The sequence below is a fragment of the Hylaeus volcanicus genome, chromosome 3 (assembly GCF_026283585.1).
Source record: "Hylaeus volcanicus isolate JK05 chromosome 3, UHH_iyHylVolc1.0_haploid, whole genome shotgun sequence".
Classification (NCBI taxonomy): Eukaryota; Metazoa; Arthropoda; class Insecta; order Hymenoptera; family Colletidae; genus Hylaeus; species Hylaeus volcanicus.
In genome coordinates, this window is record NC_071978.1 from 9704381 (window position 1) to 9730534 (window position 26154).

Consider the following 26154-nt stretch of genomic DNA (forward strand, 5'->3'; position numbering starts at 1 on the left):
CCCCGCTATTTCTTCGTTCCACCAACCTGCTTCTGCTTCCGTTTTCCTTCACCCAGAAACTCTCTTTCTCGTTTTTCTTCGCGTCTGTCTGTCTGCCCTCGGCTGTCTGGCAGCCCTCGTGGAACAGTTTAAGAGAGGACGGCGGCTAAATGCATTGTCCGATTGTGTGGAAAATGAGGTGTATAGACGCGGCCCTCGCGGACCCTGCAGCTACAGGCCAAGTAACGGGGTTACTCTCGTGCAGCTTTCTTGAATACACGTTTGGCATTTACATGGAGAGGAATGCAGGAGTCGGAGGGAGGATCCGTCTCTCCGTCTGGTCGTTAGCCGGCAGACAAAACAATCCGAGCGTAGGCGCTTTCCATTGCGAGCGGAGGAAAGCTTCGCGTGTGCATCAGTCACGGTTGGTTTTCACGGCGACGCCGTGATGGAGCATTAATTAGAGCTGGTTTGAACTCGGGTAATAACGAGCTCTGCCTCTCCGTCTACTCTGTATCATTTTCGCAAGCTTTTTTCACGATTGGTGATATTTAGACGTCCATGTTTCTCGTTAGTCGCGCGGCTGGCCGGGAATTCTTCAAGCTTTGAGCTTGTGTAACTAAGACGGCGAGATAACGAATATTTGTAGCTGGAATGAAGAAATGAAAAATCTTTCCACTTGTAAGACTATACTCTCCGTGCATTTATTGTTCTAATAAAGATCTTTAGAATAGAGACTTTAGGATTTTCTTTTTTAATACCAGTTTAACCATTTGCACTATAATTGTTTTCTTAATTTGTTCTCCGTCAACTCTGATTTAATTTATGTGATTTCAATACATCATCTTAAGCACAAAGATACATTTACGTTATAGTTTGTTCTCGAGCAATTCTGATTTAATTTGTCTGTTTTTTAAATCTTATCTCAGGTGTAATGCAACTCCTCGCTGTTATTCCAGATCCTTGTTTTATAAACGAAACGATTATTCAGAGAGAATACAGAATATGAAAATGTTTAAATAAACAATCAGGTGAAATTATTACGTATTCCTCGATTTTCTCGACGCTTACAAACGTTACATTAATTGCGAGACCTACTGTATATCGGCGCTCGTGTGTGATGTATCGTATCTATTCATTATGTTCGTGGAAAGTCGAGCAATTTACGGGAGTTAATCTGCACGAATGAATACATTTTAAATAGCTAATTTATTCACGGCTAGAATATCAACTTGGCGTTTTGCCAGATGTATACATACCCTAATTTACTTCTCGTTACTGCATGTCTATGGAACATACATTTTTACAATGTAGATCTGCTCGTACAATTCCAGGAATATTTATGTAAAGTTCACCATTCTCGTAAATACTTTCATGCTTTACGTGAAATAAAATCGGCTGTGTTCAAACTGATATTTTAGGCCTAAAATTGAAAATTCTTTTTCATCTTTTTTATGGTATAATAATTTACTTAGAATACAAAGTAGTAGACATAAATCTTGTTAAATTTGATACAGTGAGAGATGTTATTATTGTCTGTTATTTTCGTGGTTCATAGAATTTAACGCGTTGCGAGCTTTGTCATTAACAATGAAATTCTTTGTTGTCTCTATTAGTGTAAATCATCGAAATCAAAATTAAAGTAGTGGCGCAATGTTACTTCGAACTTGTCCTACAATTTGTTTTTCTTTCATTTTCCAGATCTCTACGTTGGTGTCGCACAGAGAACGTCCGCTATGTTCGGACAGAAGTCTCCGTGCAGTAGCCAGAGTCGGGCAAGCCGTGAATCTGGCGGTCGAGAGGTTCGTCACCGTTGGCGAAACCATCGCAGATGACAATCCAGAGATCAAACAGGACATGTACGAGGCATGCAAGGACGCAAGGGTTGCCGGTGAGTCGTTTCTCTGCTATAAATCTTCAGAAAACTAGTCAAGTTTCTAGAAAACGAATTTTCTTCAAACGTTACACTTTCATGACATAAATAAGTACGTTCATACGAAAGGTGAACGTTAAAGAATTATGGAACAAGTAAAAATCTTAATAAATGTTATTTGAAGGGTTGATGCTTTACTCTTTTACATTTCTGCCTGAACCAATATTACAGCTGTCGATAATGTAATCTGAACTGGGAAAAAAGCTTAATATAAAAGAGAGTTCAACTTCTCTATCCTATATTGGATCATATATCCTTTAACAGATACATGCGATCCTTTTGAAATAAAAGTTATAATAAACAGCTAATACATACCTAATTATTTGATTAGGAAAATGAGAATAATAACAAACAGGTAGTATTTCAAATTCCAAAATTAATTTTTAATCAAACGATATCTCGATTCACATTGTAAATTTATCATCTGCTGATTTACGTACACACAAACGTGTCTATGAATAATTGTATTAAAACAAAAAAAAGTTTATTGTTCAAACGACAAAAAGCACGTTTCCGCCATAGACATCAGTCCACTAAGAGCCAACTAAACATGTTTCATTCATAAGTTGAATGATAATATCAGAGCCTCCCGTCCCAATTGTTCTCGACGCCGTTTATCATCCTCACCTAACGCGTTCAGAGTTCGAAACACATGATAAATTATAATTTGCCCGAAAACAATAACAGGGAAAGATTTACGGTCGCGCGTGCCAAGGTGGAGGCGCCTGAATTCATATATCAAAACTTGTTATGCGAATAGAAAGCTGCTAAAAAGTCGCGCGACAATTCTAAAGCTGTTCGAAGATATAAAGACGTTTGTCACAAGTTGTCTTTTCTAAAAGCTGGAAAGGTATCTCTCTGCCAGGCATTCATGCTCGTGCTGACGCTGAGAGGCATACAGTCATTGTACCTCCAACAAGTTATGCTGAAGCTTGACTTCGCTGTAGCTCGCTCTCTTGACAGTTAGAACTCTGTATCAATGCTCTGAGCGATTCTGTTGGCGAGAATTAAAATCTCTGGCAGAACGCTACTTGGCCTCGTAATTTCACTTCAAATTGAATCCCCGGGCTCCTTATCCACTTTTAACGCGTATTCGTGAAGCCACGAATCGTTTACGTCCTCTAGATTGCATTTTGTAGTTAAAAACCACTGTAACATATTTCATTGTATAATTTAAATTCAAATTAATTTTTAACGATTCATATGTGAACAGTTGTTTATCTTTTAGTTCACTTTTACTTACCTATTTCTTAGAGAATGAGTACAATTTATTGCAAAATATTTTACTCTTCAAGTAAAAGTACATAAATATTAGAAAATATGTATACCTCTTTTTCTGTCATGTTTTTTTATTATATTTTGTGGATTCATGTACTTATATATAAAATAAAAATGAATAAGGGGCCCCAGGGATTTAATTCGATACACAAAACTGAACGGAATATTAAATTGAATAGAAATAGAGTCAGATATCTATATATCACGAACAAAATATATATTTATACATATCTACAGAATTCCATTTCTAAATTGCTGAATGCTTAAGGACGTGCAGGAACATTTTATTATACTTATTTTTTGATAACTTTGTCACAGTACAATTAAAATAGAAAAAATATTGGAGCATATACAATCGAGAAAAGTTATTTCAGTAAACAACACGTGTTGAATAATGTTGGAACGTTTGTGTACATGACCCAATCAGAGATTTAATGAAAAGAACAGGAAGCGGTAACAAGGCGAATGCGAAACAGGACGGAAATTTATATTTCATCCTATTAAAACTTTACCTATAATACTTATGAGTTTTGCTAAATTGTTTGATTACTGTATACCCGTGACAATTATAAGTTTGATGGAGTTTGTATGCATAAATGGTATAAAATACCGAAACGAACATCCGTAATCCGAGAAATCTTTGGTAACGATTCACCTTTTGTTACTTAATATTACGTGATAATAACTAACAATATAATGGTCAATTTGTGTATATTTATATATTAGAAGGTTTAAAAAAAAATTGAATAAGTAACTCGCGTTGTATAAAATAGAATAAGAAAATTAATATATGTCAATACATGTTTCCAACAACAACAGTAATAATAATTAATAGCACACAATATCATGTACAATTGATTAGATAAATTGACAACTTCCTAGTTGGTTTAAATAACAATTTGTACTATATTTAAAGTAATTAGAAATTTGTTAATTTATCTTTTCAACAGGGATAACAGCACAAATATCTTGTTATAAATATCTAAATATATATGATTATTAACACATATAAAATTATTTTAATAGGTGGATTGATATGAAAAAAATCGAATAAATATCTAAATTCCAAGTAGCTAGCAACCACAATTTGGCGAATAGAAATGTAATTTAAAACAGTCGAGAATCTGATACGAAGACGGTACTCAAATACAAGTCTTCTATAGCACCTGTGTTCAGAAATAGTTTCTTAGTACGTACATATGCTAGCTTAGAAGCACCATTGAATAGAAACGCCTTATCTAATCAATCATCTAGATTATCTATGCATACGAAATTGGGACAAGTAGCACGTGATCTTGAACAAATTGCTGTTTCGAAGTGCACGAAAGTAGCTAAAACGTTCTAGGCAGAGCTTCATGTCTTATTCTTGGAATTCTTACTGTACGAGTATATTCAAGAAATAAGGCACGTTTCGAGCAAAGTGTTCTCTCTAAATTATAGAGCTGCGACATTTGCGTCTGACGCACATGGACACATTATACTACATTAATATTACATAGATTTCACATACTATTATTTCCATTTATTTCGTTTGTATTTATTTTGATTACCCATTATATAAAATGAACATGATTTAAATTTCTCTTGAAATAGAACATGAAATCGGGATTGTTCTTATATTATTATTCCCATTTTCCATTTATTATGTTTCTTTTCTAAATCTTATAAACATGTGTAAATTCCTCCTTTACGTCTTCTCCTTCTTATTTTTATTCATTTCGAATTATCCTCACGTTTTACACTCGCATACAGCTACACTGTAAGCACTCCACGCTTATCGTGAGATTTAAGAGACGCAAACGTTCCCTGTTGTCTCTGGTTGCACAGTTTCGCTCGAAATTTTTTCTCGAAAATCTCTCTTTTGTCTATTAACGTCCTCGTAGTTCACCTTGGCTCCCGTGTTTTTTACGATTCACCCCCTCCGAACAGAAACACTTCTCTCAGGCCTATATCGGTGACGTAGGAAGAACTGCCTCCGGCTAAAAGCTCTGAACATCGCCGCCGAGAGGATATAAATGCAAACTCTCGTCTGCAACTTTGCAGAAAGTCTCGGTAAGAATACGCAAACTGGAGGAAAATGTCGCTCATAGCGTTGTGGAAGTACCTCTGGAAACACTCTTACAGAAGTACTCCGTGACACATTCATCGACGTACTTGAATTTTGTGCTAATAATGATTGGACTGTGTAAAAGCTGCTAGCTTCGTGCACTGAAAATCAATATTCGTAATGCAGAAACTGTCCTCCTAATTTACACCATACTCCTAGAATTTATTGCCGGCGTGTTATGGACACATTTATATTGGCAATAATAATGCTCCATTCGTTGCTTTCTGAATTCTAAATTTGTTATTGACTCAATTCTGTTCCATTTCGTAAATACTTTATCATTTTATTCCATTTCGAACAGGTTGACCTAACCCATATTTGAATAATTAGATTCTTTACTAAGAAAGTAATGAAATTAATTCCTTGGGTGAGACGTGAACGAAAATAAATCTGAATTGGATTCCCGAATTTGTGATTGTGGCAAAAATAAGTAGGTGCTGGGACACAAAATTTTAGCTGTGTAGAAGTTTTCGCAAATATTCGTTCGGCAATCATTAGTGATTATACGAATATTAATATTGTATATATAAATAATCCAATATATATTGGATGGTTTGGCATGGTTCATATGTATCATCAAGAATGTTGATATTTTCATAAAATTGAATTATAAAAGATTTTCCAAAAGAGGTTTTAGGATTCAGATTTATTACTAAAACAGAAATAACATAGAATACATTCCAGTTTTTTATTTCATTTTAAAGTAGTCATGATTACAGTTAAACGTGAAAGGTGATGTCATTTATTTATCCACTACGACCACGGTAATGTTGCCTTCTTTTTTTGGCGTATTTCTGGCATTCGGTGATGATATGGTTCATTGATAGGCTTGAGTCGCAAACGTCGCGTATGATTGAAAGGCTGTCATTCAAAATATGCCCGTGCATTAGTTAGCGTGGCCTGCTCTTATCCTACTTATAAATAACTTGTTGGTTACGAGTTCAATCCGTGCCACTATTCGCATTACGAGGCATTCAAATATTAATTTTCCAAATAAAGCTTACTTAATATCATCCAAAATTTTGTTATACATTATTATGAATTAATTTTCCAAATAAACGACTGTTTTTCGCATAAAGATACCTGATCCATTCTGTTTCAATCAGTAATAATTAAAATATTTTCTACCTCCAATATGGAAATAACTTTTGCCTTCGTCAGCCCAATTTGTTAAACTGAAATCTTTCTATCAGTGTTTATAAAATTTACTACTTTTATTACATAATTTTTTACCTCGTATCTGTAACTGTAATCTTTTGAAATCTCACAAAATCGAAACGTTCAATTGAAATTCACATTTTAATTATAATCGCCAACCGTACACTAAATATCGTAACATTTACACTTGAAATTAAGGACTCTTTCCATGTTGTGCGCAATATCAGACAGATTCGTTAAAGAATAGCGATCGTAAGATTCGGGAAACTTAAAGTGGAGCGTGTTTTCGCGACGCTTTTCTGTTTTCGCGCTGGAACGAATGCCAAAAACGTACCGCAGAGGGCAAAAAATTGGTGCGTCATGGCCCAGATTCGAAGGTCCTTGAAAGATTTTTCACCATCTTGAGCGAAGCCTTGAGCTATGTGCCCTTCAGATGAAAACCAACCAACAAGAAGTCGCCGAAAGCGTTTTCTTTCCTGTTATCCGTTTTCTCAACGACAGCACTCGATGAATCGACGCGAGGAATCTCGGGAAGAATCGAGGCGCGACGTGTTTTCGAGTTAAAGTACAGTCGTATCGGTTCATCGAGGCTTGGGCGACTAACTGTACCTATAAAGATCAAGGAAATGTCTCTTCCCTTGACGATGCGAACAACTCCTTAAATTTCGTTATCGAGATGCCCCAATAAAGACTGTTACGAATCGTAGCAAACGAAATGATGAGTACTAAACTTGATAGTAATATGGGATCAGTGGCTCGAGCGCAGAAATTCGATCGGAAGATGTCGACTGATGCTGCAGATATCAGTTCTGATTCGATCAAAGAGAGTTATCGACTTGTGGAACAGGTCCCATAGGATTATCCCAATATTTGGGATTATCCCAGCTCGCGGGGGCGTATTATTCTCGACATCCCAATATTCTTGTGCTAAGAGTTTTTCCTCCAGAATTGTCACAGTGTGTTTATATAGGAAAATGAGGAGCATTCATGGAACAGTTATATTCGTTCTTACGATTAGGAAATTATAGAGGAATAAGGTAGAAGTTGTATCGTAAAATTGCAACATGTTTAGTAATACGAATCTTCTACAAATTCAGTTTTTGAGTTGATTTTTCTTACGTTAATCAGAAGAATTGTTGATTTTTCGAAATGTAATTGTAATAATGGAAACATCGAAATTACGCACAGTTGAGGGTTTCATAATTATCTAAATTTTTGATAAAAATTTTACAAGTCACTCTAACTCTAACCATAGTTCGATACACTAACAACAGAATAACAGAATTCGCGACAGTTTAGTCTCATAGAAGAGAAATACTCGCTCAACAAATTGAATATCGATAAATCGTTCAATAGATGACAGAGACAGAGATTATCGATACCAAGAATCAGAGAGTGAGAGATAGTAACGATTTCCTCGTGACTATTTGGAAACAGCGGCAATATTAAAATTTGCAGAGGTCAGGACAAAAACGGTATCTGTAATAGGATGATTCCTATCTCAGTGAAGTCTACTGTAACTAATCCTGCGAATGATACCGTGGGATGGAAATCCACTACGATCGCGATGTGGCACGCGATGTATCTGAATAAATCGTTACAGTCGCTGCGATAAATTCCGTTCGGTCGTTATTACTTTATCTCTCGCTAAAAATATCCTTGAATATTCGTATTGAATCGTAGCTGGAAAGTATTCGAATATTTATAGATACCTACAGCGCACGAATTCGTTCGTTTGACGTGCCCTAGGGTTTCCGAGAATGTTGTGTAGTTTCAGTCGTGCTCCTTGTTGCGTTTCAAACCAATCTGTTGAAATAAAGGACGAATGTGTAACGACAAAGGGTTTTCGTAAAAAGGGATTTGTTTTTTTAACAATATCCGAGTCGGTATTGAATGTACCCAGTCCTTTTATTTTTTCGTTTCGTTTTAATTGGAAGAAAAACACGATTTCCATTTAATCTGAAAAGTAGAATCATGCCAACAGACGTATATTTTTATTAAAATAACAAAATTCCAAATAAAAATTTGGAATTGCGAAAATGTACTTCGTGTTTGTTTGGGCTTTTATTATTCGTTTAATTGATTATTAAAATTATTATTAAAACTAGAACGTTGAGAAATGGCCAAATGCAGAAATTATAGCTTGTAGGACTGCAAATCGACGGTGGCGATAACGCTTATGAAATGACAGAATCGCTTCGCAGAAGATTAAATCGAGTAAATCGATCGGAAAAGAGAAATTTAATAAAGCTGATAACTGAAATTAGGCCACGATTAAGTGTTAATTGGGCTTCTAATTCGAACGCAGGCGAATCTGGACGTGGATCCACCGGAAATTGCGGCAGATTTCATCTGCAAGAGCGATTGTGTCTGTGGCGGGCGATAATTTACGATACACGTACCCGAAAATTCACGATAAATTCGACCTGACCACACCGACTACCTCGTACGTTACCATGTGTATTTATGAGCACATCGAGAGCGAGCAAAGTGAGTTTTCTGTGAAAGCAACTAAATTTCGTTCAGGTCAAACATTCGAAATTGGAAGAGCAAGGAAATAATGGCGACTGTGCGCCGGTAACAATGTTCTGTTTCGTAATTCATTTGCAACAAGTGGAATTTACAACGTAATTCCATGCAATTTAAATTCAATAACAACTCGTAACTTTGTAACCGTGTTTCGTTCACGCATGTTTAATGCGTTCCATAGTACGATATTCGAATTTTCCACATAAATTATCTGTCTCGAACTACATAGTAGCAAAGTTTGCTTACTTTGTCAGAAAGCAAATATTAAGTTTAGAAATTAATTCTGAGCCTTCCCATTTAATTATTTATAAGTCTATACCAACTTTCATAGTGTAATTAAACACGCAGATTGTATATATGCTTGATTTTACAATTTTTGTGTGTGTGACTGCAGAAAGATTAAATTTTATGTAGTTGTTATTTACAAATAAATTGTAAGTTCAACTTTGAAAGGCACAGAATTAATTTGTACACCTAGCTTTAAATGCTCTATAGGACCAAATGATTAATCCAAATAATTTTAAAAGATTAAACTACAATTTGACTAGTATTTTTTGTTATTTAAGAGAATTCAAAGTGAAGATCTAAGCGTTTGACGTTTAATAAAATTAAACGTTTGCTTGCACTGGTAATCGTTCTATTCATTTGAATTCTTCACTCCATTTCGAAGGACTCGCAAGGAATTTCTCAATGAAAGATGGTGGGTGGATGTTTGAATGAATAAAACATAAGTAAAATGCAGCTGGGTTTTTGAAATAAGGACATAAGGTTCTTAAAGTACAAAAGATATATGGTAGTTGAGATATGTATCTAATTAATTGATAGTGGTAATAAATGTATTCGATAATTCCAAGAATTTAAACGTTGATCGAATAATTTCGTGATATGGCATCATTGACAAGAGAACGGTATTTTTATTCGAATTTGTACTTTAAAAGAGCAACCGATTTAAATGGGTAGCAAGTTTGAGGCTTCAGAAGTTTTTGAATGCCCATTTTAATGTAAAATGCTCGAACACTTGAAACTCTTCAGTCATAATTTCAATGAAAAGTTGTTCTTCGTAAAGTTTGTAGTAGAAAATGGAATAACAGCTGAATTTATTTATAGGACAATCGTTTCACTTTAAAATACATACGTGAATGTTCAAAAATAGAATTATGTGGAGTGAAGAATAATATTATGTGTTTGACATAATCTGATCATACATAAAAAGACGCGTAGATTTAAGGTTAATTACATATTATTTATCCCTAGTAAAATATAATTTTGTAATTTAATTTAAACGATACGTCGTGGTAATCAATACATACCATGGGATATTGGAGACATTGAAATTTCGATACAACAAACAAATTTAATAATTAATTATATACTTCAAATAATCATTAAATACTACCATGTACAATATCAATGAAATACGTCACAGTACAGGATAATTATACATAAAAGGACATGCAATTTTAACATTCATTACGTATTGTTTATCTCTTCTGAAATACAGTTTCCTAATTAAATTTAATGATTAAAACATGCCAATCACGAAATACCAAGGGATATTGAAAAGATCGAAATTTGAATATAACGAACAAAACTTATAATTAATCGTAAATTTTTGAATGTAAATTAAATACTACCGTTTACGCTTTTAATAACATACTCCATTTCAATAAATGTAAGCACTACTCAAGTACGTAATATTTTTAAATTAATATCAGACACTTGTACAACATTTCAGTGATGCATTACCCCGCTTTACCTTGGAACGAGCACTCTAAGCTCGTCTCCGAGACGTGCTATCTTTTAATTAAAATTCAGAAATGTCCGTTACAAGTAAAGGGAGTCACCCTGAAAGTTTAGTTTCCCTAACGAACGCACACTCTTTAAGTTCCGTTTCTTAACGATCGTGCACGTACAGAGATAGCAAGGGGGAAGTCGGATAGATAGTATCAAAGAACGAGTGGCGTGAGAAAATGTAGTACGAGATCGAAAGTCAAGAGGTGGACGATGATAGTTAAGAGGACATAGACGAGGAGACTAAAAACGACAAAGAAGACATGTTCGGACTTCTCTGCGTCTCGATTCAGCATGTAACGATTCATAGAGGAAGACATTTCTCAAGCATGTTTCATTTGTGTTTCATGACGATTCCGAGGGTACAAGTAAGCGCCATCTAACCGTTTCCATTGACAAGAAACTTGCTTCTTTGTAACTTTGGGAATACTGAAGGGAGAACTCGGGGATCCCATTAGTCAGAAGATATTAAACACGAGAACACTACTTCTCTTGTGTAAAATATTCTCAAAGTATTATTCATTGTCGCTCATTCAAATTGGAATTGTATGTTGAACTAATTAAAAACATTAGAAATAAATTATTATTATTTTATAGAACTAGTTTAGAATTAACGACCACTGCAAGTTAAATGTTGGACATTTATATACATATGTGAGTCGTAATATAATTAAAATAAATACAAATGACTTATGGTTAGAATAACTAATTTTTACATCTAACAATAATTATAAATACTATTTACCGTTAATGCTGTTGTTTCGTAACAAATCGACGTTATTTTTAACTTCAAATAGCAATGCCAAAAATAATAATAAAAAATAAATTATTTCAGTTATGTCTTATTCCCACTTCAACTAAAATCTGCCCAAGTTTGCCAAAGGTAATTTTGCATAATGTATGCATGAGAGGCTCAATGTTCGAAGGGCTCCCCTTTAGTCTTCGCCGTAATGTGGCTTAGTCTTAGGAGGTTCAGTAGCTTCGAATTACATTACAATCATTGCTACTTTCCATCGACGAATGTTTTCGCGATCTTTGTACAAACGGAAGCGTGTATCGTGACAGTTTAACCTCCGATTGCGGGTTTCGTGTCGTGAAACTGAGCCGTTTCAATTGTTCCGTAGTCTTGGAGAGCTTTACGGACAAAGACGACCCGGGAAAAGTGGGAAACGAGTAAGGCAAAGCAGGCAACACAGCCCAGAAAGTGGCGATATGCCAAGCGATATACCGTCATGAACAGTGTGCATAAATTTCGGAATAAAGCTATCTCATAATCCTGCCTTGGCTTTCCTGCTGAAGATCCAGATGCTTCGAATCGTCTTTGGCTTGGAACTTCTTCGACGATTACTTCTAATATCGTTGATCACGTCAACAGATTGTAAATGGCGCATAGAATTTCATATATTTTTATTGCAAATGTTCGAATTAATATTAAACGGTTGATGATTGCTAAGGGTAGGGTCGGTTAGCTTTTCCTTCCTTGCTAATGAATTGAATTAGGAAATTCAATTTTACGTTTCATGTTAATATCTAGGTAAAGTCCCTCTGTTTATCATATGCAATAATTACACATGTCCAGTAAAACTTAAAATGAAATAAGAATAGGAAATGAACATGTCATGTCATGTGTTCGCTGATATTTTTTTGCTCAATTTTTATTGAATATGTTTAATTTTTGTATTGCAGCGCAGTGAAATGTTTTACATTATTTGTGCCACCTTGTACTCTGCAGAGATATTGTATTAACTCGCGCACATATTCTTAACGTATAAAATGTATCGTAACGTCTTTTTTACAGTTTTCAACACATTGCACACTTATAAGTATAGATCACTGTATTATTTGTTAGAGAGAGAGAGAAAGTACGGTCGAAACGTTAGAATAAGTATTAAGATTGCGACTACAATAAATATTTAGAATTTTCTCCAATCAAGCAATCGTCCTTAAATAAAATCGACAATTCTAGGAAATTAAACTGCAAAGTACATACCACTAATATTAATTAGACACTCATAGTCCAGATAATGAAACTAAATTCAACTAAATTACCTCTTAAATTAATTTCGATGAAAATTACTTCTCAGCCGTTGCGATAAATCAGAATTTTTTATCGAGACGTTATTAACAAATGAATCACGGAGTAATATTCAATATTCGATGAGAAACGTAGCAATTTCATTTCGAATCGGAAATTAATATCGTTGACAAGCGTAACGCGAGTTTGGAAATTCCGATGTTGGCTTTCTCTCAAAGTAAACGGCTGCTGTGTCGTCGTCCACTAATAACTGCATCGATCAACGCCGAACAGTAACTTCTTCCACAGTCTGTGTACCCTTACGATAGATAGCACTCTGCTATTTTTATCCCAACTACCTTTTAAGATCGGGTCAAGTCAACGTGCAAAACATTTATTAACCCCCCAGCGTTTTCCAGCGAAGATTGAGGCCGGGTGCATTGTTTTGGCGAACCTCGAATATTTCCACGTATCTATTTACAGAATTTCCTCCTTCACGATAGAAACTTCAACATTTACAAATATTGAAATAAATTCGCTATTTTTAATTTCTTCGTCTACTGGGTTGGAAATGATTTTAATGTTACCACGAGGAGTTTATGTAATTAGTGTTTCCAAAGAAATGATATAATAACATAATATATATTTTGGAAAAATATATAGACTAAAAAGAATTTTTAAGATGAATTTATGAATTCGCAAGTTTCTAAATCGAAAAATATTTCTAACGTTACATATCCCCATTTAATGCATAAAAAATACTATTCCAAAATATATATTTACAGCTCCCTAAATTGAGAATTAAACTACTGATTTTTGTCTACCATTTATTACTTAAACAAGCAACCCTTGTTATCGCGGAGCTCTCGAAAACGAGCAAACACGATTCGACATTTAAAAGCGGATTTATCACGAGACATCAACAATCTCTCCACTGTACTTAATCCTTGATTCGTAACGCCACGACAAGTTCATGTATAAATTGTCAGTTCGTTCAGTCGTGAGACTTATCGAGGATCTAACAGCAGATATTATGTTACACGTCGAACGAACTTTGCGTGTCGGATTCATTTCGTATGCAAGATCTGCGTGAACATGTGTAATTTGGTATCGGTGTCACGTGTTCGATATGCACTCGATTGACAGTGCACTTCATATTACAACACGCGTGACGCATATTCCCGAAGGGGTTTAGGGGAGGATTAATCAGACAAGCGGATGGGGATGCGCTGGTAAGTGACGTGGAAATTGTTAATACTTCCGAGTATATGAGAATATCGACGTTGTTTTGATATTCCTGCTGTGTTTGATTGATCTACCGATATACATCTCACGTAATCGTACAAGTGTTTCAATGAAGGAGTTGCGTTACCTTTGCGGTGGACAAAAATCGGAATTGGTTTTTCTTTTATGGAAAACCGTGATCCTTAACATCTTTTCATTTAGATGTCCCCTCTCAGAAGGGAAAAATGGCAATAAGAAGTAAATAAAAGTATTGAGACATGTACTGAAACATATTCAAAAAGATTTAAGTTTCTCCAAAAGGACATTAGGTTTTTATTTTTTAATGTAATCGTGGTGGACATATAAATAGAAATATGCACATATAAATATGTTGGAGGAATCGAATATATCGATTCCTATTTATATTTAAACACAGACCCGTTTGGAAAATCCTTCTCCATTCACAATGGTATCAACGCTCTAAAAAAGCGAGTTACGAACGTATTTTAAACTATCGATCTAGAATACTGATCGGAGTTGCTCTGATATCCTACTGTATTGGAAAAATCGCGGTCTAAGCTTGAAAAATTAATTTTTTTTATACAGGGTAGTAGTTTCAAATAGGAACTTCCCGATAGACTCGTAAGCGATAATTCTTGATGCTAACGAAACGATTTGTGACACGATTTATTTCACATCTTTAATTAAAGTGTTGAACGGTGAGATTTATGGACTCTCGCTCGGAACATTCCGCAGCTCTAAAGTATAATGCACGATCATCGATTTCGATGAGATATACGAGATTAGTTGGCTATGCAGAATTTTGAACTCGGCTATCGATAAAATTGAGGATTTACTGATAACTAGCGAAGTTATATTTATTAAATGAACGTATTTCAGCAATTCGATTTTGCGGTCAGGCCTGATTCAATTGCTGATCTCAGTCAGAGATAGGCAAAATTCTGCAATTCAATATTTTGCAATAGATCATCAACGAGCTTGTCTAGATTAGTGTGTCCTTATATTTATATCGTTTAATTAAACGAAGTAAAATATTTCTCTTAATTCTCTTGCCTAGATATATTTTATTTTCCTGGACACTTTTTTAATTTCTTTGCTACTACGAACATTCTAGTCGTATATGTTTTTATTTCTATATTATTATAGTATTTACTTATTTAAGTGTGTTAAATTGTAGTCTTTCAAGAATTTGTGAATCTTTTCTCGTATAGTGTCCCTTAAAACTTAGTATTGTGGTCTGTTTGTCTGTTCATTTAAAGAAACTAACCACGTGTTTTATGCGAATTGTCAGCTTCCATTATCATGGCAACGGATCAATGGTACCAAGCTACCAATCAGTGAACTGGGTTATACGCAGTGCGCCTATATTGCGGTGCTGCGATATCTGTAATCCTGTGCTCACAAATTTACATGTGGAGCCGGAGGACGCTCCAATTTCGTCGTTGCATTGCTAGATCAAAGACTTATTTGGAATATACCACCAATGGGCGATAGAACTATCTGGTCGTGTGATACACGTTCAGCGAGTTTTTATTGGATCATAAATATCAATGGTGGAGAAATTATTTTGACGCTGCGCTCTAGTTTCTTGCTAGCACTTAAAGGGGTAGCGTCGCACTTTAAGCTGAGACATGAGGAGTCTGAATCATTTTCATCGAGGAAATTAGTAACCACATTTTTCATCTGATGTATTAGAATCTAGGTATACATTATTTTTTTTTTTAAATCATGTTATTGTCAGAATTATTATTCACAGTCTAGTACAACAAAATTATTCCAATTATGACACAAGGTGACGTCCTTATTATTTTAATAAAATACATTAATATGTATTAAAAAATAATTTTAAACCATATAATTGAAGTACATATTAAGGAACTCGAGACTTTACTATTTTAATAAAATATATTACGTTAGATTAAAAAAGAATATATATGACTTTGTAGGAATTCAATATATAAAATTTGTTACAAGGTATTAAAAAAATAATGATGTATCTGTAAGACAAAATAGTACGTCCACTAATCGCTGACGCTCTCTGTACCCATAGATGTTCGCAAAAGCGATGAAATCGTCCCTCTGATCGCAATTAGTTGGCTGCAGAGGCGTTTTCATCTTAAGAGTTACACTTTTTTCAACTAAATTAATCTCTCGGCGACAAAACGATCGAAGAATCACGCGGATATTGGAGGACCACAAAGAGCTAAGGGAATAACAAAAATAAAATATCGGTATTTTAATCTACAGTTACAAGATTGTCTCTCCAAGAGCAACTCGCGATGGGAACGTTGATTGCTCTCGATTGTCGCTGCTTCGGGTTCTTTGCTTTTGATTCGCGAGATTTGTTCGCGGAGGAGCTGCTCCCGTGGGTTTCTCTTCTCTGCGCTTAATCTTGCGAATTGCGATCGACGCAGCACATCGAAATAACGAACGTCGATATCGGGAAAAAAGCACTTCTCTTTAAGATAAACTTGAATGCGTCCTTCTGTCCGGAATATTGCACGCGTATGCACGGACTTTTCGCGTAGCCAGCGTGAACAGGCTCTGTAACAATTCCATCCGTTCTTGTGCATTTCGCTCGTGTAGTTCTGCTGACAAAATTTGATTAGCTCAATGATTAAGTGAAATTCCAACTGTAATGGGAAAGAAGGTAATCGTCAAAGAGGTTGTTCGTTTAGCTAATTCATTACCGCTTAATCGCTCTTCTTAATTGCACCTCGTTTCTGTTTAAGGAGAAGATTGCAGTTGAGTCTTCTTGGTGAATTTAATATGTGTTACATTAGTTGGAATTTAGTGCAGGTATAAAAGAATGAATGCAGGTTCTTTTCAACTTTGCTTTATTATGTGGAATGAGAATAGAATGGTAATTCAAGAAGTTGCTTGAAAATTTGAAGAAAGGGTGAGGTAACGAATGAAGAATAAGTAAAAGTAATCATTATAGGAATAATTATTATCTATGTTGCTATTATTTAAAGAAATTGGAAGTTAAGCGAATACAATTATATTAACTAAATTTATATTCATAAATTTGGATGATTACACTGACAATTCTTGAAATAATTATAACACAAATATCAATCTTAATAGATGTACATTTTATTTATGCTATATACAAAATGTATTTATATGATTGGACTTCATATTATACATTGCCATGTACACAGAACCTGAAGAGCTCTGGACAATGCAATTTTATATGAAACTAAATTTCATTTAGCAAAAAAATGATATTAACAAGACTAAAAGACTATATCGTCTCGAGTATCTGAAACTGTGATCGACTTAATACAAAAAACTCTTTTCGAACTGGAACTTTCGCTTTCAGTGAAGGATCCGCTTATTGGGCAGACGCGACGGAAAAATAGTTCAGTCTACTATTGAGCCAGGACAAAGTAATACACTTCTGCGATTGTTAAATTGGGTCAAGGGGGATTGCATGGCGTACTTGATACTCGATCTGCATAAAGCATCGTAAGGTTTCGCTATCAAGGCAGCTGAACTGATTACGTTACGCGGCTATGCCTTCTAGGTTACTATCAGAGTGCAAAACGCCAAGCGGAAAGTCCTAAATTCGGTTCACGGGGTCTCTGAAACGTTGAGGGTAACATTTTCCAGCGGTTTTGCTGTCGCGCGTTGTATTACAAACGAAACAGATGTCTGTGTATCGTCTCGATCGATGGAGGTGTTCCGAAATCATTGTTTCGTGAACTCAGGCTTGTTATTGATTTAAAATATGCGAAAAAGTAGTTATTGCATTTGGAAAACTTAGGTGTAATTTAGTAGGTTAACCTGTAAAAGATAAACAAATACTGCATTTGAAAATAATTCCACACGATAAAAACACGCTCTTCGGAGTTCTTCGATAAGATATCGTCGTCGTCATTATGGAATATGGGAAATTTATTGGTCGATCGCGTAAAATGAAAAGAACGGGAAACGGTGATTTAGCTGAACCCAACGCCGTATCTTCTCTTCTACTTCGTTTGGTCCTTGTCTGTGGTGCTTGGTGTGATCACCGAATACAAAAACCCTATCACCTAACGCTTCGTTAAACTTCCTTTACATTATTAATCTACAAGCTCTTACTTTTTATACGACTGCTGATCGATAACTCAGTCAATCGTGTTTAAGTTGGGAAAAGAATTTCATTCAACCTGAGAAAATTCTTTCATAAATTTCCGTGTAATAGTCTTTCCTGTATTATTAACATCAGTTAAATATTACAATGCATGAACTTCTTCCTTATCGAAAAGATTAATGAATAAATGTCCACATTGTAGATTACTTTTATTGTGTTTTATTTCATTTTGTTACATTTACATACAGCCACAAATTTTCATAAAATAAATAACACTTTTAATTCTCAAATGCAACACCATCAAATTGTCACGAAGTTGTTGGTCCCCAAAATTAAAACAATTTTTCTAAATACAAAGCATTAATATAAAATTATTTTCGACTTGGAATTAGTTTGAAAATATGTGCGATTGAATATATCATAGCAAATCGTGCACGACGTGGGAGAATGAAAATAAATTCAAATCAAACGAGTGATAAGAATGCAGCACGCTGCAGGAAGGATTCTATTAAGAAACTGTAGATGCCATAAAAGTTTCGTTCGCCGTAGTGAAAAACTTCCTGTTCCCTTGAAGAACTTCATTTTCCAGCATTGACCCAACGTAAAAATTTACGGCTGTATGAACTTCGAAACTTGGACGACCAGGTGAAACTTCATAATAAGCAGGAACGGAAGACTGGAGTCTATCCGTTACTGCTCGAAAGCATGTAAATGGGGTAAACAAAAATATTTATCACGGCTCTCAGGAGGATTATACAAATCAGATTCAAATTATTCTATTATTCAGATTACACAGATTCCATTAAATAGGAATAATTGGAAAATACGAGCAAAATAAAAAAAGAATATTACGACATCACAGTAAAAGTATGTAAATCAAATAAAAATTATAAAAGAAAATTAGGACTATTTGAGATTAGAAAATAAGGTTTGATTTAAATGAAGCAAACAATCAAGAAAAAAATTGGTTTGCATCAGGAAATTAATATACATTAAAATCTACTTTAAATCTGAGAAGTCTATAATCTTACAATGTTACATTTATCAGGGAATTTTGGCATCATTTCTTAACGATCACCCCAGTGCAAGGAAACTGGCGAAATTAATTACGATTGAAAAGTAGCACGGTATACAAGTTCTCGTGTAGCAGTTGAAAAGTTTCATGAATCGAGTAACGATTACGTGAAATTGAAAACTTGCGACTTATCAAGTGGCTTGGATGAAAATTAATATCGAGGTAACGCAATTTAATTCTCATAATTTCTCGGATAGTTGCTTTACGGCGACACGTAATTAGAAAGCCCGGACGACGACTGCTGAAATACGAAATGAGAAAAATAATATCTCGGGCGCCAGCTTAAATGAAGGAATTTCATTCTCTGGTCAAAAAAGTTGACTACGTGGCATCGCGGTTGAAAAAATTGCGGAACACGACCACGTCGATCTGACGGATAACGTAACGTAATTAAACTTCATAAATTTGATTGTCAGCCAACTTTTATTAGGATAGTTTTGCATATTCGCGACTTTCATTGTACAACTTCAGAAAGGAGTTCTTTAATGTCACTGATTCTGCAAGATATTATTTACTAAATTAAGTTAAGATATACAGTGTTAATCAAAACAATATTTTTTAAAAGGAGCTTTATGATTTTATCTTTTTGTAATAAAATTAAAAAGTAATGAAAATTTGTCATGATAAAATTGTATTAATATGAAATTTATTAATATACAATTTTACTATAATTTATTCATGATTAAAATAAATTATAAATAAAATAATTTTTGTCACATTCACAAGTAATAATTTATATTATATGTAACACCTCTGTCAGGAATAGTATGTGTTAATTCTTCGTAATTCTAAGCGTAAACACTCCTTCACGTTGTATTCCAAGCGAATTCGACAGAGAATTTTCCCACAGTTGTTCTCGTTTAATTGAGAACGTTTCGCTATGTCAGAGATTTATTACTACGTTGAAAAAAATGGATGTATAAGCTGAAACATTTTACCAGTTTCTCACGAGTGGCAATTGCGACAAAAGTATAAATTTACTTACAAAGCACTGGTACACGAAAACAATTCATTTAAAATTTCGTAAATAACAGATTTTAATCAATTCTCCTAGAATAACTATCGCTCTAATTTCATCAGTGAAAATATATTAAACACACGATTAAAGAATAGAATCGTTTGATTGCCGAGACACCCTCTGTATGAACTTTCACGCCAATACGAGCGAATCAGAATGCATTCGATATTCTTCACCACACGTTCGGCGCATTTCATAAGATGATAAATATTCATCGCGCGAGATGAAAGGAAATTCGATTGTGGTGGCACGACGATATTGGAGACGAGCTATTGCACAGCAGGATTATTCGCCAAAGGCTTGGAAATGTAATGTGTGCGTACGCGAGAGTTTGATTTCCATTGAACATTTTCCATATAATATTAAGGGCATGCAAATCCGCTCTTGAGATTCTGTTGGATCTGTTCTCTTTAAAAATACATTATTAATTCTAAATCACGAATTCAATGCGAAATTAAAATCACTCTTGGATCTAATAATTATGGTACTAGTAAATTTGAGAATTTTCATTCTATAAAATAATCCGCTTAATTATAACTTATAATGATGGCTTTTACTGCGAAGTAGTTACATAACTAAATAATTGGTTGCTCGTTAAGGAAGAAGTTTAAGAATATGGAAGATTAACAAGAGTAATTTATTTTTTATTTTTATTCTTTATCACCTATAGAATAATACTTCAATAAAAAGATGTTAAGAACCTTAGTATACATGATTTCCTCGTAAATAATAATTTCAATCTCAATTACAATCTTTGAAGAAGGTTATGTAAATTAAACATATAAACTGAAATTAGTGAACTTTTTATGAAGAGTACTTTGGAATGTCTCAAAAATTTAATAATGTCTGTTCCTTCTAACTACAGTAATACTCTAGCTAACTTGATTCATCGTGAGGGTGGGAACTTGAAATGAGTCTGGTAATTATTTAAAATATGATCATGTCTTGCTATTGTTCAGTGTAGCTAATTGTGTAATTCCGTTATTTAGAGAAAGAACCTCGGAAATAGGACGAGTGCTTAATTACGCACACTTAGGGCGCTCTAATTTTAGAAATCTCTGTGTCTGCAATGAGCATGTATGACATATAAAAGCTTCACTAAGCATTGCGTCACTACCGCGCTATTTCCTCGATGACACGTCATTATATTAGAATGAGGGAATTTAATGCATTCACGTCATTTCTCTTTCAAGAAATTCATTCGTATTCTGGCTAGAAAATGATCTCGAACAATACTATTGAGTTGTCATTTTGATGATGCGCGAAGCGTTTAATTTTTGTCTCCATACACACAATTTTATACTAATTCACGTAATATGCAAACTAAATTATGTGACATTAAATCTCCTTTTATCTTCTGAATATTACAACGCTAAGAGTGTTGTTAAAGTTTATGAAAGTCTATGAACTGAATATTTAGAACCCTGATAAATAACTCACTGAGGGAGTTATTGATAATAAATATTCAATACAATTGAAATTATTTATTCGTAAACTCGCCGCTCCTCTAAAAATCTCGAGTCATAATACTTTTAAATTTGCAATGGAGAACTTCGGAATATATGAATGTGGTGAATCGGGTAATATGCAAAAAGTGGATGAAGTATTACGTGATACAAATCGAATATAGCTGACTATGCAACTACGCGCGATTTCCCTTCGATTTCGTAACAGAATCTGGATGTCCTAACACAATGACGATCGTTTTCCAGGCTCGGCGATCGAGAAATTATGCGAATGCGCGATGGAGGACAGCCTAGCTGACCGAGGCTCCGTCGTCAGGGCGGCTAGATGTCTTCTCGGTTCTGTGACGAGGGTTCTTTTACTGGCGGACATTGTCGTGGTCAAGCAACTCCTTCTTGCGAAGGACAAGGTGGCTCGCAGCCTTGGCCGCCTTGAAAGTGTCTCGAACTTCACCGATTTCGTGAAGGCATTCAGCCAATTTGGAGCGGAAATGGTGGAGCTTGCTCACCTGACAGGTGATCGCCAAGTAAGTAACTACTCGAGTAGCTTTACTTTGGTCTAAACGTTGTTTGTATGCGGGAGAAAGTTTAACAGAAACAATGCCTCGCGTTAAAGGTGCTAAAAGACTACGTATATAATATTGGGTAAAGGTAATTATTATTCCTTTTTTTTTTTTTATACAATCTACAGACGGTTATTAAATTATTATGAACACTTGTTTTTTTTATGACTTTTTTTACGTCGCAAAGCATCGAGAACATTCTAGAAATGAAAATAGAAATTATCCGCACGTCATCGTCTTACGAATTCTCTTCAGGTATACATATAGGTGAAGTAGTTAAACAATTACAATTATTCTGCAAAGATCCAATGTCCTTCCCAATCCACAATTATGAAAGTGGAAATTATCACTTTCTGAAGGAAATATGTTTGCTTTGGACTGTTGTTGAATATCATCTGAATACAATAGATGTGTACGTTAGATGACAACAAAGATTATACTTTAAGCTTGATTCATGAATGTGGACAATTCTCCAGCTTAACAGTGCTACAACTTTGATCTCGAGATTCATAGAATCGCACAGTCATAGCTTTGGTATAAAGGGAACAATTACGTAGACTAATAGCCCACATGCCTAATCCAAACTAACGAGGATTGCCACCTCGTCTACATAATAAAGGTGTTATTGAAACATTGCCTTCTCGTTAATTTATGGATTTTTGTTATTCTGCTTTTTACAGTCTTTTTAATTTATCATAGATTATGTTTTGATTTCTCCTTTTCTTATTAACAAAATTATGACGCTTTTTAGTATGAAGTATTTGCATTAAAATAAAATAGAAAAAGCAACTGGCAAGTTTCATATATTGTATATACGATTTAGTGATAGAAATCTAGCTTTTATTTTATTATTTCATATTAAATCGGTCTATTGCCTTAAAAATTCGAAAAACGAGAAATCAGCAATTATAACGAGTTCATCTCATCAAATCTTCTTTTGTTTGCTATAATTATTAATTCCAAGCATTGTCAAACATATATTTTGCCCTAGAAATTAAGCTCACTAATTTCAAGACACGCAATTACAACGGCTTAATCCGATCAGTGAATTAATCCTTATTTGCCTAATCGTCTCGCACGTCATATTCTCGGCAGCTTCGTAATTACTATCCCGAAAATGTATTCCGAAAATGCCTTTTATTATTTTGCACTTGTTGTAACGATGCCATCAGTCAGCGGAACAAGTGAAACAGAAGCAATCGATGGTTGCCGCCTATTAAATTCGCGACGAACAGGACCAATAAGGGAGACACTGTTATTCCAATATAAAACAAACGTGATGGGAACTGAATTTGAAGTACTCTCGTATCCGAAGTACTTCCGATATTTCGTTAAAAGTGAATTCATTTGGTTTTGCGGAATATATGGAAAATAGTGTTTCGATACAATCGGCGAAAAATTCATACTTTTCGTTAAAATTCTTTTAACGTTTTATCCTTAATTCTTGAATGGACTTTAACAGTCAATTATAATTTAACAGTTTGTTAATCTGCGAAAAAGTACGTGTCACGAGTCATCTGGTATTTTTTTTATGGTAAAATAACGTCAATTTAGAATATATCTACAGAAACTTGTGAAAGTGAAATGTTACCACGATATCTCAAGCGAGTAATGGGAATAAATACAGAAAGCTTTATATAAATGAATTCCCTTTCTTCTCTCCATTGAGAAATACTAACCGATTCTAGGAAACACGCTTTGATGGAACTCGTACTATCCACTTTAAGAACGGCATCAATAGAAAAGGCTGACGTTCACTTATCTAAGAAAAACATATAAAGGGTGCATTACTCGTGAGAATAAGATCAGTTTCTTTAGTTTCCGGTGACAGAACTTTCACAGAAACCCGTACGTTTGCATGGAACAATACTGCTTTTTGTATATTGAAAAATCAGGAATATCTCCTGCCATTCGGTCTTTGATGTCGCACGATTTGCAGACAGTGACGCGGAAATGGAAGCAAATAATATCATGGAAGTAAACGACCGGTATAAAGTATATTTGATGCTTTGAGTTCGAGAAATGTTTTGTCCATTAAAAACATTTATAATTGCCATTCTTACTGCTCAGAATTTAAATGTGGAGTCAATATAAAGAGTACTTGTAATAATTCAACGAATATAAAAATGAAACGGCTGTGTATAGAATACTACTAAACGAAGAGAACGTTTTAAATTTTCAGAATGATCTGAAAGATGAGCGACGAAGGGCCCAGATGGCCGCTGCTCGTCAAGTTTTGGAAAGGAGTACCATGATGTTGCTCACGTCTAGTAAAACGTGCTTGAGGCATCCAGAGTGTCCATCTGCCAGGGAGAACAGGGACACCGTGTTCTGCCAGATGAGAAGAGCCATGGATTTGATACACTACGTCGTCAAAGATGGCGTCCTAGACTGCAGCGACTCACAGTCGTACTCGAACTCCCAGGTAAGTGGTCCAGGAAAAAAATTTCGTTAGAAATTTCTCTATCAATTTTACAATGAAAGTACTCAAAACCAAAAAATAAGTAAAATAAAATTCAAGAAGAAACTAAAAATAATTGAAAAAGTTCTGAAAATAAGGTCAAAACATAAATTATTTACTTTAAATATAAAGAGGTTTCTAAAATGGACTTTAGGATTATATTTTTTAATAACAATCACTCACATTTAATTTAATCATCTGCAGTTTCATTTAAAATGCATAAACTGAATATATTCCATACCATCTGTTTCTCTGTTTACTAAAAAAAAAATTCCCAAAGCCTGTTTTGGAAAATCTATAATTTGTTATTGCTATCCTCGGTTGTATCGACATACAAATATTAACAATAAAATAAAAAAATCGCTCTGAAAGTAGAGCGTAGGATAAAATGCATAACAGGGCGATTTATTACTCGTTCGACCTATTAAATCTTCCAGTAATTTGACATACACTACGTCCTTGAAACAAGCTCAAGGAAACACAATTTATCGAGTGTTTCCCGGTGTTACGATGTCGTGTCGTCGTGGATTTTTGGCGCCACCGCACCGAAGCGATGTTTGTGTCGTCTCGCGTTACCGACAAACGTGAACGTACGTTTGTTGAAATCATGCGAGGACAGAGAGAGGAACTGTTACAATGAAATAGATGGGAAAAGCTGGAATGAATCCAAGGAGCTTTCGTTCGGTAAATTGTGATACGCGGCTAACCCATAACGCACAATTTCGGTGACCTTGTGCAGCGTTGGCTACCTAACAAGAATACACGAGAAATCGAGATGATATCGCTATCGTTGCCAGAACCATGAAGAATGACTATGATTTCTATAATGGTTTCTTCAATTGGTCGAAACAAGTACGCGAGGAAATTGGATAGCTTGAATCTGTCGAGAAACTAGCACTTTGTTAAGTTTATTTGTTTTCGGGTAGATTTTATAGGTGGGAAGAAATAAAAAAATTGTGAGAATGTTGTTCATGGTATACGTACGTAAACTAAACGCAGAATTTTAAATAATTTTAGATAGATACTAGGAATTCGTAGTTATTTTTTAATTCGAGATGCATTTACAATGAAAAATGTACGAATAGATATGTTGACTTTTACATTAACGAAAATAATAGCACTATAGGGGGTTAATTGTATTATTCGTGATATTTACTTACCTTTTTTAGACATAGTTTAAAATAAATTCTTCAATTTTTTATTTTTCAACATAATTGTAATATATTGTATATTGTAAGAACAAAATCCTGAAGCTCTTTTCCGAAAAACCGTTTATCGCGAAACATCTCTCTACGGTTTTCGATTTAATCACGTCGGTGGTTTCCCATTCGACACGCGCGATGAAATGTGGTGTCCGCAAGTTGAAAACATTCCAGAAACCGTTCCATGCCCGAGCCAAAATCCCAACACCGTCTGAACGGCGGGCTCGCGTCTCGAGCATTTTCGAAATTTAAGAAACATC

The 26154-nt window shown here is 34.7% G+C and overlaps 1 protein-coding gene across 3 annotated transcripts in view; it reads left to right on the top strand.

Moving 5' to 3' along the window:
* Positions 1-26154, top strand: part of LOC128874435 (alpha-catulin) — a 105471-nt gene that overhangs the window by 48245 nt on the left and 31072 nt on the right. For all 3 annotated transcript variants that reach the window (XM_054119231.1, XM_054119233.1, XM_054119232.1), the window contains exons 2-4: positions 1681-1870; positions 21918-22195; positions 24414-24656. In XM_054119231.1, coding sequence (XP_053975206.1) covers positions 1681-1870; positions 21918-22195; positions 24414-24656 — 711 coding nt within the window. The remainder of the gene's footprint in view (positions 1-1680; positions 1871-21917; positions 22196-24413; positions 24657-26154) is intronic.